Source organism: Lissotriton helveticus, chromosome 9, assembly GCF_964261635.1.
Source record: "Lissotriton helveticus chromosome 9, aLisHel1.1, whole genome shotgun sequence".
NCBI lineage: Eukaryota > Metazoa > Chordata > Amphibia > Caudata > Salamandridae > Lissotriton > Lissotriton helveticus.
The window spans coordinates 1027502097-1027516037 of NC_136070.1; the positions used below are offsets into that span (position 1 = coordinate 1027502097).

Sequence of the window (13941 nt, forward strand, 5' to 3'; positions counted from 1 at the left end):
TGAGCATTCTGCTGAGCAGCCACTCCCCCTGCCAGCCCAACATGGTCAGATGGCTGCCGCCTGTCCCTACCTTCCATGGTCCAAGTTCAATGCCCCTTTACCCACCCTCCTGTCCCTCAAAGTCCATTTTGCTGCCACTCCCTACTGTCCTTCATGCTTTGTTGTGTTGCAACTGCTCCTCCTATCCATCCTGGGTGGTCTATTATGAAGCCCCTTGCCTGCACTCTGTTGTCTGTGTCCAGCACCTACCCCTCACTCTGCCCTCCATGCTCCTTTCTTTGTGCATGCCCCTGCCCCTTCACTCTATCTCTCCATGGCCTTTGTGCTGCTACTAACCCTCCCACCTGCCATGCATGGTCTTTTGTACTGCCACTGTCCTTCCCACCTGTGTGGTCAGCTTGATGCCCCTCCCCCTCCCACCTTCCCTCTGTTTTCAATATAAATGCCCTTATAGACTCCCTGTTGTCTTCCATGGTGTGTTGTGCTTCCAGTGCCGTTCCTGCTTCCCTGCATGGTCGACTTGCTGCTCCCGTCCTCATCTCTGGCCCCTTGCCCTCTGTTGTACATATGCGTGCTCCTATCCCCTTCCTTTTGCCTTCTACGGTCCCCTTCCTCCTGCACTTCATGGTCCGTTGTGCTGCAACTGCCCCTCCTGCTTGCCCTGTATGGTCATCTTGGCGCCCTTGTCTCCTTCCTTGCTGCCCTCTGTTGTCCATGTGCGTAGCCCTGTCCCCTTTCTATTACTTTCCATCGCCATTTGTGCTGCACTGCCCTCCCATTTGCACTCTGTGGTGTGTTGTGCTGCCACAACTCCTGGCCCTTGCCTTGCAAGGGCAGTTTGGTTTTCCTGCCCTCTTCATCCTGCTCTCTATTGTCTGAGCCCATGTCCCTACCCCATTCATCCTGCCCTCCATGGTCCATTGTTCCACACATACCAACATTTGGAACTCTGTAAGAGGGAGAGTTTGAAAAGAAGATCAGGGCCATTGATTTTTTCCATTGACTTACATTGAAAAAGAGGAAATTTTAGGTGGGAGACAGCTAAAATAAAACCCTTCTGGGCTGAAAAAAGGAGCAGTCTCCTGCCTGAATCTGGTCTGTTGGCGTGTGCGGTTGTACTGCAACTGCCTCTTCTTTCTGTCCTCAATGGACCGTTGTGTTCCCTCAGCTTCTCTCCCCTGCCCTGCATAGTTTGGTTTGCTGCCCCTGCCCCCTTTTCCCTGCCCCCATGGTTCCTTTTTCTGCTACTGTTCCTCTGGCCTTCCCAGAATTGTTAATTTGGTGATGCTGTCCCCCCCTCACTGTCCTCTATTGTCAGAGTCTATGCCTCTAAACTCTGCTTTCCCATAGTGTCCTAATGAATAACTAGATTGCTAAAATTCTGTGTTTATTACAAAAGTGTGTCAAACCTAAAGTCATTGTGATGGAATTAAAACTGTAAAACCTACAGCATTTCCTTTGGAAATGATAAAAATAAAGGGGCCTTTTCCAATAGAAGTTATGATTAGTGATTTGAAAAACTAAATTAAAGGCACGTTTTCTGAGTTTTCAAAGAGCGCCAAAGCACTTTGAATTATTTGCTCTCTTTATGTTTTTTTTATCCAGTTGATCACTTGATTATTTGTTGCACTTAAATGTAAATGTAAATGTAAATGTAGTATACTTGTAAAGCGCACAGCTGCCCCAGCAACGGGGCGTCCCGGCGCTGTATAACTCTGGGGAACCCGTCCTGGCTTTCCCTGTGGGATGGTCCCTTGCTGGGAGTCCCCAAGGTGGAGCCAGGCATCCCCGGAATTGGTGGGGCCGTTGTGGAGATTAGGCAAGCTAATGCCCAGAGTTGCCGAGTGGAACCCCTGATTATAGTAAGCACCGAAGCGAGAATTATTGAGTCCGCTGACCAAGGTCCACGACCCTGCCGCGTCGGGAATTGAACCCTGGTCCCGGGCTGACTTCTGCTCTCAGGCCTGCCGCCTCTAACCAGTGAGCCACACTACTCCACCTTCGGTTCCACCTCCACTTAGGGGAGAGTGCATGGCCAGAGCTGCTGACTTTGTAAATGGGAAACCAGGTTCGAGTTTCAACGTTGAGTTTGAGCGTTGTCTCAACATCCTGTGAGTCTGAGCAAATCATTTAATCTCCCCATGCCTAAAACCAAAATAAATCTGTTGTCATGTAGAGTACTCCAAAAACTTTGGGTCAAGTCCTCTATATATAAAACTGCAAAAAATAAAAATGATGCGTTTTGCACACATCGGTCAATAGATTATACTGGGCTATGTTTGGGTAGTATGTGGGTTACATTTGGGCTCTTTTTTCGATGATGGCCATCTTTGGAGACCTATTTGGTATGAATGCCATAATTTCCTCATTTACTGTAGTATCAGCAATAGAAAATGCTTTCAGTTTTCCACTTCAATTCTATGAATATGGCATTCAAATGTGCCACACATTTCTCATAAATTAAGAATGTAAGCACTCTAGTTGCTTGTTAGAACACTTTAGTAAAGCTGCAGTTTATCACCAGGGAGTTAACTGGCAGTCTGCTCCTGGTGTTGAAAGTGTGTGTTTCAGTCTGGATTTCGGAATGTTTGAATTAAATAGATGAGGAAGATATATGAGAACTCATGTAAAATATGTCCTAATTTTGCTTTCTACAGCTCTAATCATAATTTCTATGATAAAATGAACCCCCATGTTGTTCCTCTCTAAATTAAATGTTTTAAATGTTACCAGTTTAATTAAGTCAAGATGGCTTCAGGTGTGCCACTCTTTTGAAATAAGTAAGACTGTTAACGCTACTCTCAGACCTCTAATACCATATTAAATAATAGATCAATATGTGGGAAAGCAAAGTTTTGATGATGTAATCAGTGATGTCATCAGTGATTTATTTCATTTGAGATGTCATGAGTGATGTCATAAATGGTGTCAAAAAACGTCTTAAGGGATGTCATGTAGGTCATAAGCAGTGTATGGCGGAGGTGCAAGTTATAGTTAGCACTCTTAACTAAAGCTGGTGAATTTCTGTGATTTTTTTATTTTTTATTTCAATACATTAATGTTGTCACTGAGAAATTCACCTAACTATAAGGTTAGGCATTGTGTGGTAAAGGCATTCATTGTAATGTCATAAAATCCACCCACCCTTAATGGCCTATTGGCTTTAACATCTGCGTTTCACAATAAATAAGTCAGGCCTATTGCCTTTGTCTTAACGTTTCATAATAAACAGATGAGACTATAGTCTTGATCAATGGCTTGTCACTCTAACCCAACACAGTCCTGCTAGGTTGACTAAAAGCTTTCCCTCAAGGTAAAAGGTGAAGTGCAAGCGCTCTTTTTCGGTGGAAACACTCAACTTCTGCCCAATCAAAATCTCCACACAAGTGAATCAACATTTGGGTGGTGCCAAAGCCCCTCTCTCAGTGCTGTTCTTAAAGCTATTTTTCTCTTGATCACATAGACTGACAGCTGCGCTGTCATGCACGACCTAAAAAAAGGTCTTGAACATCAAATTAGCTGTTAAATCTTTTGATTGTCTTTTGCCAGTGAACCTACCTACTTCTTTTTTAAGTGTTGTAGACCTACGCTTGGCTCCACTACCTGCTAACAAAAGGTTTAGGCAACAGTTATGGCAGATATAATTTTATAAGGTGACATTTTGTACTATCGTCGGTTTACCCTTCAACAATATAAAGGCCATAATTTGGAGAAAAATCTGCTTTTTCCTGCTTTTGACACATTAAGCATTTGATTCACATGACACTACTGTGGGACACGTACAAAGCCAGTAAATAAATTACCTTTGTTGATTCAAGAAAGTTTGGGTAATGTATTCTGACATTACTTGTTAAAGATAGATTTATGTGTAAATTAAGAGATTTCGCTGCTCGAGCGCCTAACTTTCCACAAGATTTGAGTTCGAGTTTTTGGGAAAGTAAGAATCAAAGTATACAGAAACTGTTGTAATATTTTCCTTGATAATTGTGCCAAAACAATTTATCTGTTTTATCCCTCACCCTGTCATACTTGGCTAAGGCGAGCGCATCGCAAAAATATGCAAGGGTCGAGAAAACCTGGTCTGAAAAGCTTCTGATGCACGTTCGAAAAGGCTCATGTGTTGCAATTTTAAAGCAATGTCTGCTTTCTAAAGAGAATTTTCAACTTTAAAAGTTACAGTGAAAGAGACTTGCCATTGTCTGGTGGTAAGACTGGAACTAAAGATGAATAGTTCTCTTGCCTCAAGCTAGCTGTCAATCGTACTTTGATAGCCCGTCACTAAAAAGGTCCTTTTATGTTTATGGAAAAGCGTGACGTCAAAGCAGTGAAAAAACTGTATCAAAATGTAGGGTTAAGCCTTCTTGGTTCCCTAGAGGCTGTTTGTATGATCTGTTTCATTACACACGCGTAACTAATTAGCCTAGGTTATTATAAGATGTGCTGTGGCGACAAAGTTTCTTTGCAGTGTTAAGAAAACTTGTTTGTGATGGTCTCATGCACTGATCTCCAGTGAGGAACAGCTTAGAAAGATAGTCGCCTGCCAGCCTGCTTAGCAAACCACACATTTTTCGGACTATCACCATGTTGGAAATGTTGGACTACAATCATTACCAGGTAGGCTATTTTTGTGTGTTTGTTCGGCGTTGTGCTTCCGTCCTGAAGCAGAGACAGTTATCAGAATTTCAGTCATAGTCCACAGAAAGAGACTGCTTGTGTATCACTTTCCAAGTATTTCTATTAATATTTCATTGGTACATACTATTAGCATTTTGCACTAAAATGTATAAAGTATTTTATTATGATGAATTGCAATGCTTATTTCGAATCTTGCAAAATGTTTGCTTCATGTATGTTTGGTAGTCAGTGACTAAAATGTATGAGTTGATATTGACAGAATTTCAATGACTTAATTTGAAATAGATGAGTTTGTCTATGTTTTGTGCAAATCTTGCATCGGAAAGGGGTAGAAATAATGCATCTCTAGTTATACGGATGGAATTATTTCCTATGGTATACATTATTTCCTTCATTTTTTGTTCTTCCTTGCTGTAATTTGCAAAGATGTAGAATATTGCTTTACGTATGTAGCCCTTAGCGGTTTACATGAAACTTGGTGGCCATCGCTTTTGACTTAATAGGATATGCTACTTGACCATGAGCGTGATTGACAATAATTGGGTTGGGAAATGAATTTGCATTAAACTTTTCCTTTTTGTGTGATATTCCGTGATCTGTTCTGTCTTGGAGAATTGACTTTAGGTGTAGCAAAACTGTCATTTTTTCAACAATTTTTCTACTTCTTTGTGTTTCATAATTTGGCTGTATTCCTCCGTTTTTCTACTCTCAAATTGTCTCTCTCTCTCTATTGCATATTTCCTCTAAGATAGAAACCTTGTACATATGTAGAGAAATTGTTTTGTGCAGACCTCGCTTTAAGGCAGTAGTGCGGTTTACAAGAAGGGGGGAATATGGATAAGTATCTGGTTGGGGACAGCGAAGAAAGGAAGGGTGTAAATGAGTGTGATACTGCAAGGGAGTCGGGTAGTGTTATCTATCTTCTATATCCTTGGTAATTTAAAATCAAATTGCGGCCAATTAGGTATGTGAAACTTGGCTTAAACTGTGAAAATAACTGTTTTACTCCATATACTTGAAAATTATTTCTGCCTTGACTACTAGTTTATTAAGGGTTGATGAGGTACAAAGAAAATGTACTTTTTGATATTATTTATTATGAGTGTTGAAGTTGATTTTCCTGTTCTAGATATAAGTTGGATGATATTTTGATCTACGTGGATGGTGACGTGGTATTTCAGTGATCCGTGATATTACAAAAAGAAGCCTTCTGCATCTGCCCTTCCATACAAGTTCATAGCCAAGTTTAGGACCTTGTATAACTTTTTACGAATTGGATACATTGTCAAAATGCATCCTCCATGTTAAAAGTGCCTAGATCTATTATGCTTGTAATACGGCGGACGGGCTATCTGCTACGTTTCTAATGGAGTATCCCATCCACCAAACCCTAGATAAGGTCCCTAGTGTCAAGGGAACAAGGGAAAAGAGTATGTCTTAAAGTTTCACTTTGTGTTTGGCACACCGTAGAAAACTTGTGCACCATTGGTTACTTAGTTTTATACATTCTACTTTAAGACCCTCTTTGAAACTGTTAACTTATACCAATCTCCTCAATGTGTTTAACTCTGTTAAGCCTATACTAGAATACACACTGGCCAGTGACACTGTTTCTTATTATATTACCAGGTGCAGACCCACCTTGAAAATCCGACCAAGTACCACATTCAGCAAGCCCAGCGGCAGCAGGTAAAGCAGTACCTCTCTACTACTTTAGGAAGTAAACATGCCAACCAAGTGCTGAGCTTGCCATGCCCTAACCAGCCCGGCGACCATATGATGCAACCCGGGCTCGGAAGCAGCGCACCGAACAGCCCAATGGCGCTTCTTACCCTCAGCTCCCACTGTGAAAAAGAGGTAAGAGGTGCACGTGGCATGGTGTGGTGCCTCCATTTTATGCTGGCGAAGCGAGGTTCGATTATTGGTAGTGTTAGACTGATAAGGTATCTACTAATGAGCCCTTCATTGCGTGACATCCAGGGGACTACTAACAATTCTGTTTACTGGCGTATTTCGGCCACATTAGGGCTTTATTGATTTGTTTGGTATTTTATAGAGATTTAATCCCTGGAAGAAAATTGCAAAATGGCCAGTGATAATCAAACAAAGAGTATAACAAAAAAATCAGAGGGCAGGTACACCAAGGTTTTGTAGGAAGTAGTATGGATTACTTTTGTAACGCTCCTTAAACGAGAGTAAGTTACAGAAAAATCTGTGTGACTTTGGCCTCTCGACAAATTACAGAAGTAGCTTTACTTCCACGTGTTTCATAATTTAAATTTAAGTCTTGCTCACATTATGGTAGTAATTTGAAATATTAAACCGATGAGCAGGGAAGGTGCCAAGAATTCGACAGCGAGCTGAAACCCTGTGTAAATACTTTATCGACATATGCAATAGAAATATCGATACATATTTCAGAAATAGGTAACTCCTTAGCTCCTACAAAAGCAAATATACTGTGCTTTAAAAAAAAAATCCTATTTTAATATTTCCGACCTGATTGCAGTGCTGTGCTACAGTAAAGCACAGGCTGACACTGGCATGTTAGGTTGTCAAACAGTTGGCTGCAGTCTTAGCATGACAGAAATCAAGTCGGAATTAAGGGTTTGCAGGGTGACATCGATAAAAACAGCACGCTTTTTGCTTCAGAGCTAATCGGCAGATATTAAAACCACCGTGTGGTGCAGAGGTTAATATCACCATTAAAAATACACTGGATTGATTCACAACCTTAAACAAGTGAAAAAAAACGCGAAGCCTTGCTATATCCGTGCTATAACCTCGTCATTAGCAAAGTGGGAAGGGTGTTGATACTTAAAATTGAATCCGCGGCTTCACAAATCCGAAAGTTGACACAAAACGCGTATCTACGTTTTTGGCACAGTGCTGCGTCTGATTCTATTTTATGAAACACATGTGTTGCCTGGGACGTCAGAGTAGATAGATATGGGCCAGTGACTCCGAATTTGTCACAGAGCTAAAAGAAAAGGTGAATACGTGAGCACTTCTTTTATTTTAAGAATGTTCTCAAAAGATTTTTCTCCAACTATCATGAATTCATCGTGATGGTCTCTGGTTTGAAAATGACTACGTGGTCCCCATCGGTAGAATGACTTTCTGAATTAAGCTGCCGTGAAGCTGTCCACAGTGCAGCAGGTGCAGTGGCACCGGGGCCCACTGTCGCTCAGTTTTGTCTGTCATATACTATCAGACCCATGTTCCATTTTCCTAGCTTATATTTGGAACCAAGACTCATTGATGCTTCGCTGGGCGGCTGTGTTTGGGCAGGGAGAGTCGGGACCCCCCTGCTTAGCTCAGGGTCCTCATTGGTATCTACAATTCGGCCTGAGCCCTCAGTCATGGCACCTGGGCAGGTATATCTTTTGGGGGCGAGAAAGTCAGGTGCCCAGGCCTTCATTCTGCATTGTGAAGTTATTTTTGCGTGGTATGTCATTGCCCCCCAACCCACACACCAAGGTTTGCTCTAATGTTAAACTCAACCAGGGCTCGAGTCGGGGGTACACGCAGGTACACGGCCTCCCCCCACTCTTTTCACAGGGTGGAAGCCGTCCCCCCTGCAAACAACTTGGGCCCCACAGAAATATGCTAAACTTGTCCTGGTGTAATTTTCGGACTCCGGGACACGTTCAGCAGCACCTGCACGAATAGTGCGCAGAGGTTCAAAATTTACATTTAGCACTATTGTATTTCTTTTATAGCGCAACGTCGTGAAGTCATGGGGTCATTTGAATATTGTCTTACTTGCTCAGTCCCCCCACTTCTTTTTATTGTACTTGTGCCCAGAACTCAACCATAACTTTCTTTTATGTAGTAGTCAGTCAGGTTGAAGGAACTTTTCACCGACTTTCTCTGCTCCCAAGCATTTATGTATCTTGCTATATATCTACATTCAGTTCTGATGGAGCAAGCCTGAACAAGACACTAGTTGGAAAACTACAAGTTGTCATTTGACTTTCAGTCTCAGAAGCAGTAAGTGCCCGTGCTCTGTGACTATGCTCTCCTACACATTGAATCTTTGTTTTACATTATAGGAAAAGTACAAAATTAACATTTTAGTTTCAGCACATTTTTATGGTAAACAACAAGCGTTGTCCTATGTACAATACAAATTCTTTTAGCTCTAATAAACCCGTTTCTGCCGCGGGTGAGCCAAAACAAAAATGAATATCGCTCAATCTAAACGTCTGGCTCTAGTTCCTATGTTCCCTCTATTGAAACACTAGCCAGGTCACTGCGCTGCACACTCTTCCCCACCCACACCTGTTAAGTTCCTCAAATAATAAAAGAAAAATATATATATATATTATCATACCGCATCTTCCAAAACGAAGCAGAGATGTGGTGACACAGTATGTGGATGAATTACCTCAGAAAAAGTGCGTTTTTATCCTTCCGCCGACCTTGCAGTTTTAAACGGATTACCTGCAAGAAAACGAAAATACGGCTAGGAGGTTGCAACCAGTTAAAACTCTTACTGCCACCATTTAAACCGAGAACAGGCTCCTTCTGTGACATTGAACTGTATTGTTAATCTATTTTATTGCCTTTAACAATGTGTGGAACAGCTCCTGAAATAGTTCTTTATCTTAATTCACATACTGTCGGTGATTTTATCAGTGAACGGGGTGCTCCGCTTTCGTGTATTTACTTGCTCAATGGATAACAATATAGATATATTTTTATGCTTTTACTATGCTGGGTTGTTTTATTCTTGTTAGTGGTCATTTTTGTCATTTGATTACTTACTCATGACTTTCTCGACTTGTTTCTGGAGAGATTTCTTATTTAATTCCCAGTACATTTTCTGTGTATCTTTTATATTGTGCAAGCTAGTTTAAAAACAAAATATGCCGATTTAGCTCATTAACGGCAGTTATGCACTAAAGATTGTAATTGTGTAAGAAGAAAGACAGGAAGTGACTCGTGGCAGAATTGCATTTTGGGAGAACGGAAAAAGTAATTTGAACGTCTAACAAACTTGGCCAAAGTGTGCGATTTTAGGCAAACAATTTAACCTTTCTGCACCTCACTGTCCCCAACTCCTGATTTTTGGGGCACGGATTGGTACATCAGCTTAGCGATAGCATTATGGTTAAAAACTTGAGTTTATATGTAATTTACTAGGGTGCAGTGTTTCTCACTATGTAGTAATTTTATGGATCACTCATACTTTCGAAGGTGGGACCTTCTTCTGGCTCATGCATGGCATAGGTGTAGAGAATTTTTAAAAATCTTTATATCTAACGTTTTGAAATAGGACATTTTGATAGAAGTCGCTCAATGCAGTAATTTTACATGATGCATTAAATTGAAATGCAAGTCTACAAATAATTATTTGTATTTTTAAGCTGCCATGTCATATTTTAATGTCATCTATTGCTTGCTCTACTTGCTGAGTCTTTCAATAGCTCTTATAGCCATACCCGAATCCGCCAAGGACCTGGGATGACTGACTCGGTGAATTTGATGGTTTTCGCTTGCCTAACTTTTGTATCACCAATTAATATTGCAAGATGGCTGGGCTTTTTAACCGAAAAGATTCTTGTTCACTTTTCACATAGTGCAGAGATCTGCAGGATCGTTTCTGATTCACACTCTTACTTGTTTAAGTCTCCATTCCAAAATATATTATTTTTCAAACATCATGCACCCTTTAGCCCAATAATTTTTGTAAACGGTTCTGTTACCTTTTATATATGTATGGGGCATTATTTCAGAGTCCTTGCTTTCACCGTCACCACATTTGTAGGTGGGCAAGAATATCCCACTAAGGGTTAATCAAACAAGGAAAGATACCTCGGATTGAGTTATGGTGATGTGGCCTTCAACTTTGTGGAACTTTCTAACTATAAAATCCATGGTGAAATGACCCAACATGAAATGAGGTTAGAACATATATTTCTAACTTTTTGAACATGCATATCAACTCTGTATGTGCTAAAATTGGTCAACAAAGGAGTAGGGGGGCAAACATATCCCAAAGGTTGTTTAAAATTAACCTGCATAGCCTCAACTGCATTTAATTTCATATTCATATGAATGAATTGACCACTTTGCTGTTTGACTCGAATGATATCAAGCATTTATCCAAATATTTCATCTGTTTTTGTTACAGATGGATGATGTAATTGATGATATAATAAGTCTTGAGTCGAGCTACAATGAAGAAATCCTAGGCTTGATGGATCCTGGATTGCATATGGCCAACACGGTACAATTCAGTTTCATTCTTATTTTTTCTAGAGGGTCTGGGAATTTTATATGTGTGACAATATTGCCATATTTTACCATTGGATAGTAGTTAAAGAGTCAGAACTTTTGCCAATTATGCACATGTTATTTGGAACATAATGTGTGCCCGATTCTTTGACTATTTTATTCTGTGATAAACATTTTTGAGATTCAAATTAGACTTTCAACAACATTTGCTTCTTGTGAATTGGAGTATATGGCTGATTTTGGCCATCAAGCAGACGAGAGAAAAGTTTATAAAAAATGGGATCTGCATACAAGAAACAACATTAAGTAAATGCTAGAAGAAACTAATAGTAAGGAGAAATGGAAGAGGAGCATTGCTAGAGCCGAATGTTAAAAAATAAGATAAGATATAGAAAGAAAGGTCATTATGAGATGAAGAATTAAAAAATCAATATGAATAAAGGAGAAAAACAGTGGAAGTGATGTCTACCTACTACTTCCAGAGTTGAAGGCATACTCTGGTCACAGTTCTATTGTAAAGTCTTATGACATCATTAGTTCATAATAACGTTAAACATGAGTAAAGTCAATAAGTGACAAACTTGTGCATTGAGTATGGATGTAGGAAAGAAACGGGGATGATACAATGGATGAGTAGTAGTAGACACCTTAATAGAGTTGTCCAATGTGAAGTGATCAGTATAAAATTTTAGGTATTGACACACAGATAAACTCAGCGAACTCTGTGGATAGTTAGAAGGGAGAGCTTAAAGGACAACATGAAGAATAACTCAAAAGGTAACTATAGATGAGGAAAAGCAACAATATCAATTTGTGAAAGCCTGCCAGAGGAAAGTATAAAAGAGTGCTAGAGTGAATGGAAAACTGTGTTATATTAAGAATGAAAAGATTCGGAAAGAAAGCAAAAACGAACTTTTCAGAAAATTGTTGCACGGAACACTGTAGAATTTTGGAATCCCAAATTTACAGTGATCTTGAGCTATTAATTTATCCTTTTTAAATGTATGTATCAAATAGGAGATAGCTTTGTTAACATGTGTAAAGTTTATCTCAAAAGTTTTTTAGGTGTTACAGGTATAGGCTTATCATAAGAAGTAATTTCCGTATGCTGTCAAACATAATATTAGTAACATTGAAAAATCCAGGTGTTTTAATCTGTAACCATATAGTAGGATGTAAAATGATCAACACAAACATATAAGATTTTTTAGTGTAAAAGATATAGCATTCATTAGTTTTGTGCATGAAAGGTGGCATTTCTTTTGATTGAAAGTTTCTGTTCTCTTTTACACAAGACTGTCATATATTTTCCTCTTTTGGTTTTTCCATTATTTGGTAGTGTTAGTTTCTAAATCCCTGACTGATGTACCAATAGGCCTTATCTCACAATTTAGAAGTTGTGGTCCTATTGACTCCTCAAAGACATTTTATTGACTACCTTCACTGACAATCTTACATTGCCACTACCCAAAGACCTAATCTTATGCTGTATGTTCATCTTGGTCCATCACAGCAAAGTCCATCTCTTGCAGTGAGTTTCTTGGTCATTTAGCACATCCCCTTTAAAGCCATCCTGTACTTCTTTCTCATTAATTTCAGTGGCATGACTCCTGAGCCGCACAAGTTATGGGATAGTTATGGGATAGCATATGAGTTAAAAAATATAAATTCACTGTCCAACATAACCTACAATGTAATGTAGGAATAATTAGCATTATCAGAAAATTATTCACAGACAACTTTAAATGCAATGCTTTGTACTCAACTTGTTTTAATATCAGTGTCAAACCCAGCATCTCTAAGCTGCTGTCTATGAAATTACTAGGCTGAACAATTTATTCTGTTTACAGATAGGCAGGTACACTAAATAAACACCAGGTATTTACAATGCATTTCATAGAATTGACGGATCAATTGTGAAATCAGAGTGCATCAAACAGCGTAGATATGTGACTGGTGTTAAGTGGAAAGAAAGGATTTAGCCACTGCACTAGCTGAGGTCTTTCTTTCTCTTTTTATTCTCTCCAGTTACCTGTATCTGGTAATTTGATTGATATATATGGCAACCAAGGCATGCCTCCCTCAGGCCTTAGCATCAGCAACTCTTGTCCAGCTAATCTCCCCAATATTAAAAAGGAGCTCACAGGTAAATCTTTGGAAATCTGTTTACTGTACGTTGACAATGCTTTTTTGCATTCATTTAGAACGAGGATAACCTGGACGCAACAGTATATTACGGTATGTCTTGCATTTATTGATTCTATTGTATGTTATATGGTAGTTTAGTAAGTGTATTTTACATGAATAACTGTTGTCAATTGGGAGATCCCCATTTGAAGACCACTGGATCTTCAGATAACCTCTTGTTTTTTTCATAAAACACACCATCTTACCATACAATACTTGGTACAATTTCTCAACTAAACACTGCTGTGCCTAAAGAAAAAAGAGTGCTGTTGGTACGCACACAACCTCCATTATTTGCATCAGATATATTGTTCTAGGACATCCATATTTCTGTTATTTTATAGCCACTGTTTTGTTGCATGCAAACCTAGCCCTACCAAGTATCTGAGTCCTAATTGTGTGATGTAAAGGTGTAAGGTGGGTTAGGATGGAGAGAAGCTTACATATATAATACTTACAGAAAACACAAATTCACCAAATACATTACACATTTATATTACTTTCACTGAAGCAGAACAAATGTATGAAATGTAATTACTACATACATGCTTGGTAGAATATTAACTGTAATCACATAACGAGCACTGAAAAAATACTGAAAAAACTAGCAATCATAGCCATAGTAAAGTGGTTTATTCATTGAAGAAATAGGTTCCTAAGTTCAACCTTGCAAGATAGTAGTCTGAAATGGGGATTTTAGGCATGGCACAGCCCACAAAGCAAAGTGGTATGAGATGTACAATGCAGTCTGGCCAGATGTGGAGTGGGGTGGATTCATATATGCATGATTGTGGCTCTAGGGGACAAGAAGGGTTAACAGGTGAATGCTATATCCTTCATGAAAATGTGTGTAGTTTGTCTATAAACGTGGTTGTT

At 39.5% G+C, this 13941-nt stretch overlaps 1 protein-coding gene across 12 annotated transcripts in view; it reads left to right on the forward strand.

Annotated features, from left to right (window-relative positions):
- MITF (melanocyte inducing transcription factor) overlaps nt 1–13941 on the forward strand; it is a 759320-nt gene that overhangs the window by 723396 nt on the left and 21983 nt on the right. For 4 of the 12 annotated variants that reach the window (XM_078661343.1, XM_078661339.1, XM_078661338.1 and 1 more), the window contains 3 exons: nt 6265–6492; nt 10775–10870; nt 12907–13024. In XM_078661343.1, the coding sequence (XP_078517469.1) occupies nt 6265–6492; nt 10775–10870; nt 12907–13024 (442 nt within the window). Of the gene's footprint in view, nt 1–4476; nt 4615–6264; nt 6493–10774; nt 10871–12906; nt 13025–13082; nt 13117–13941 lie in introns of those variants that run through there. The other 8 variants (XM_078661344.1, XM_078661342.1, XM_078661340.1 and 5 more) reach the window with 4 other exon arrangements.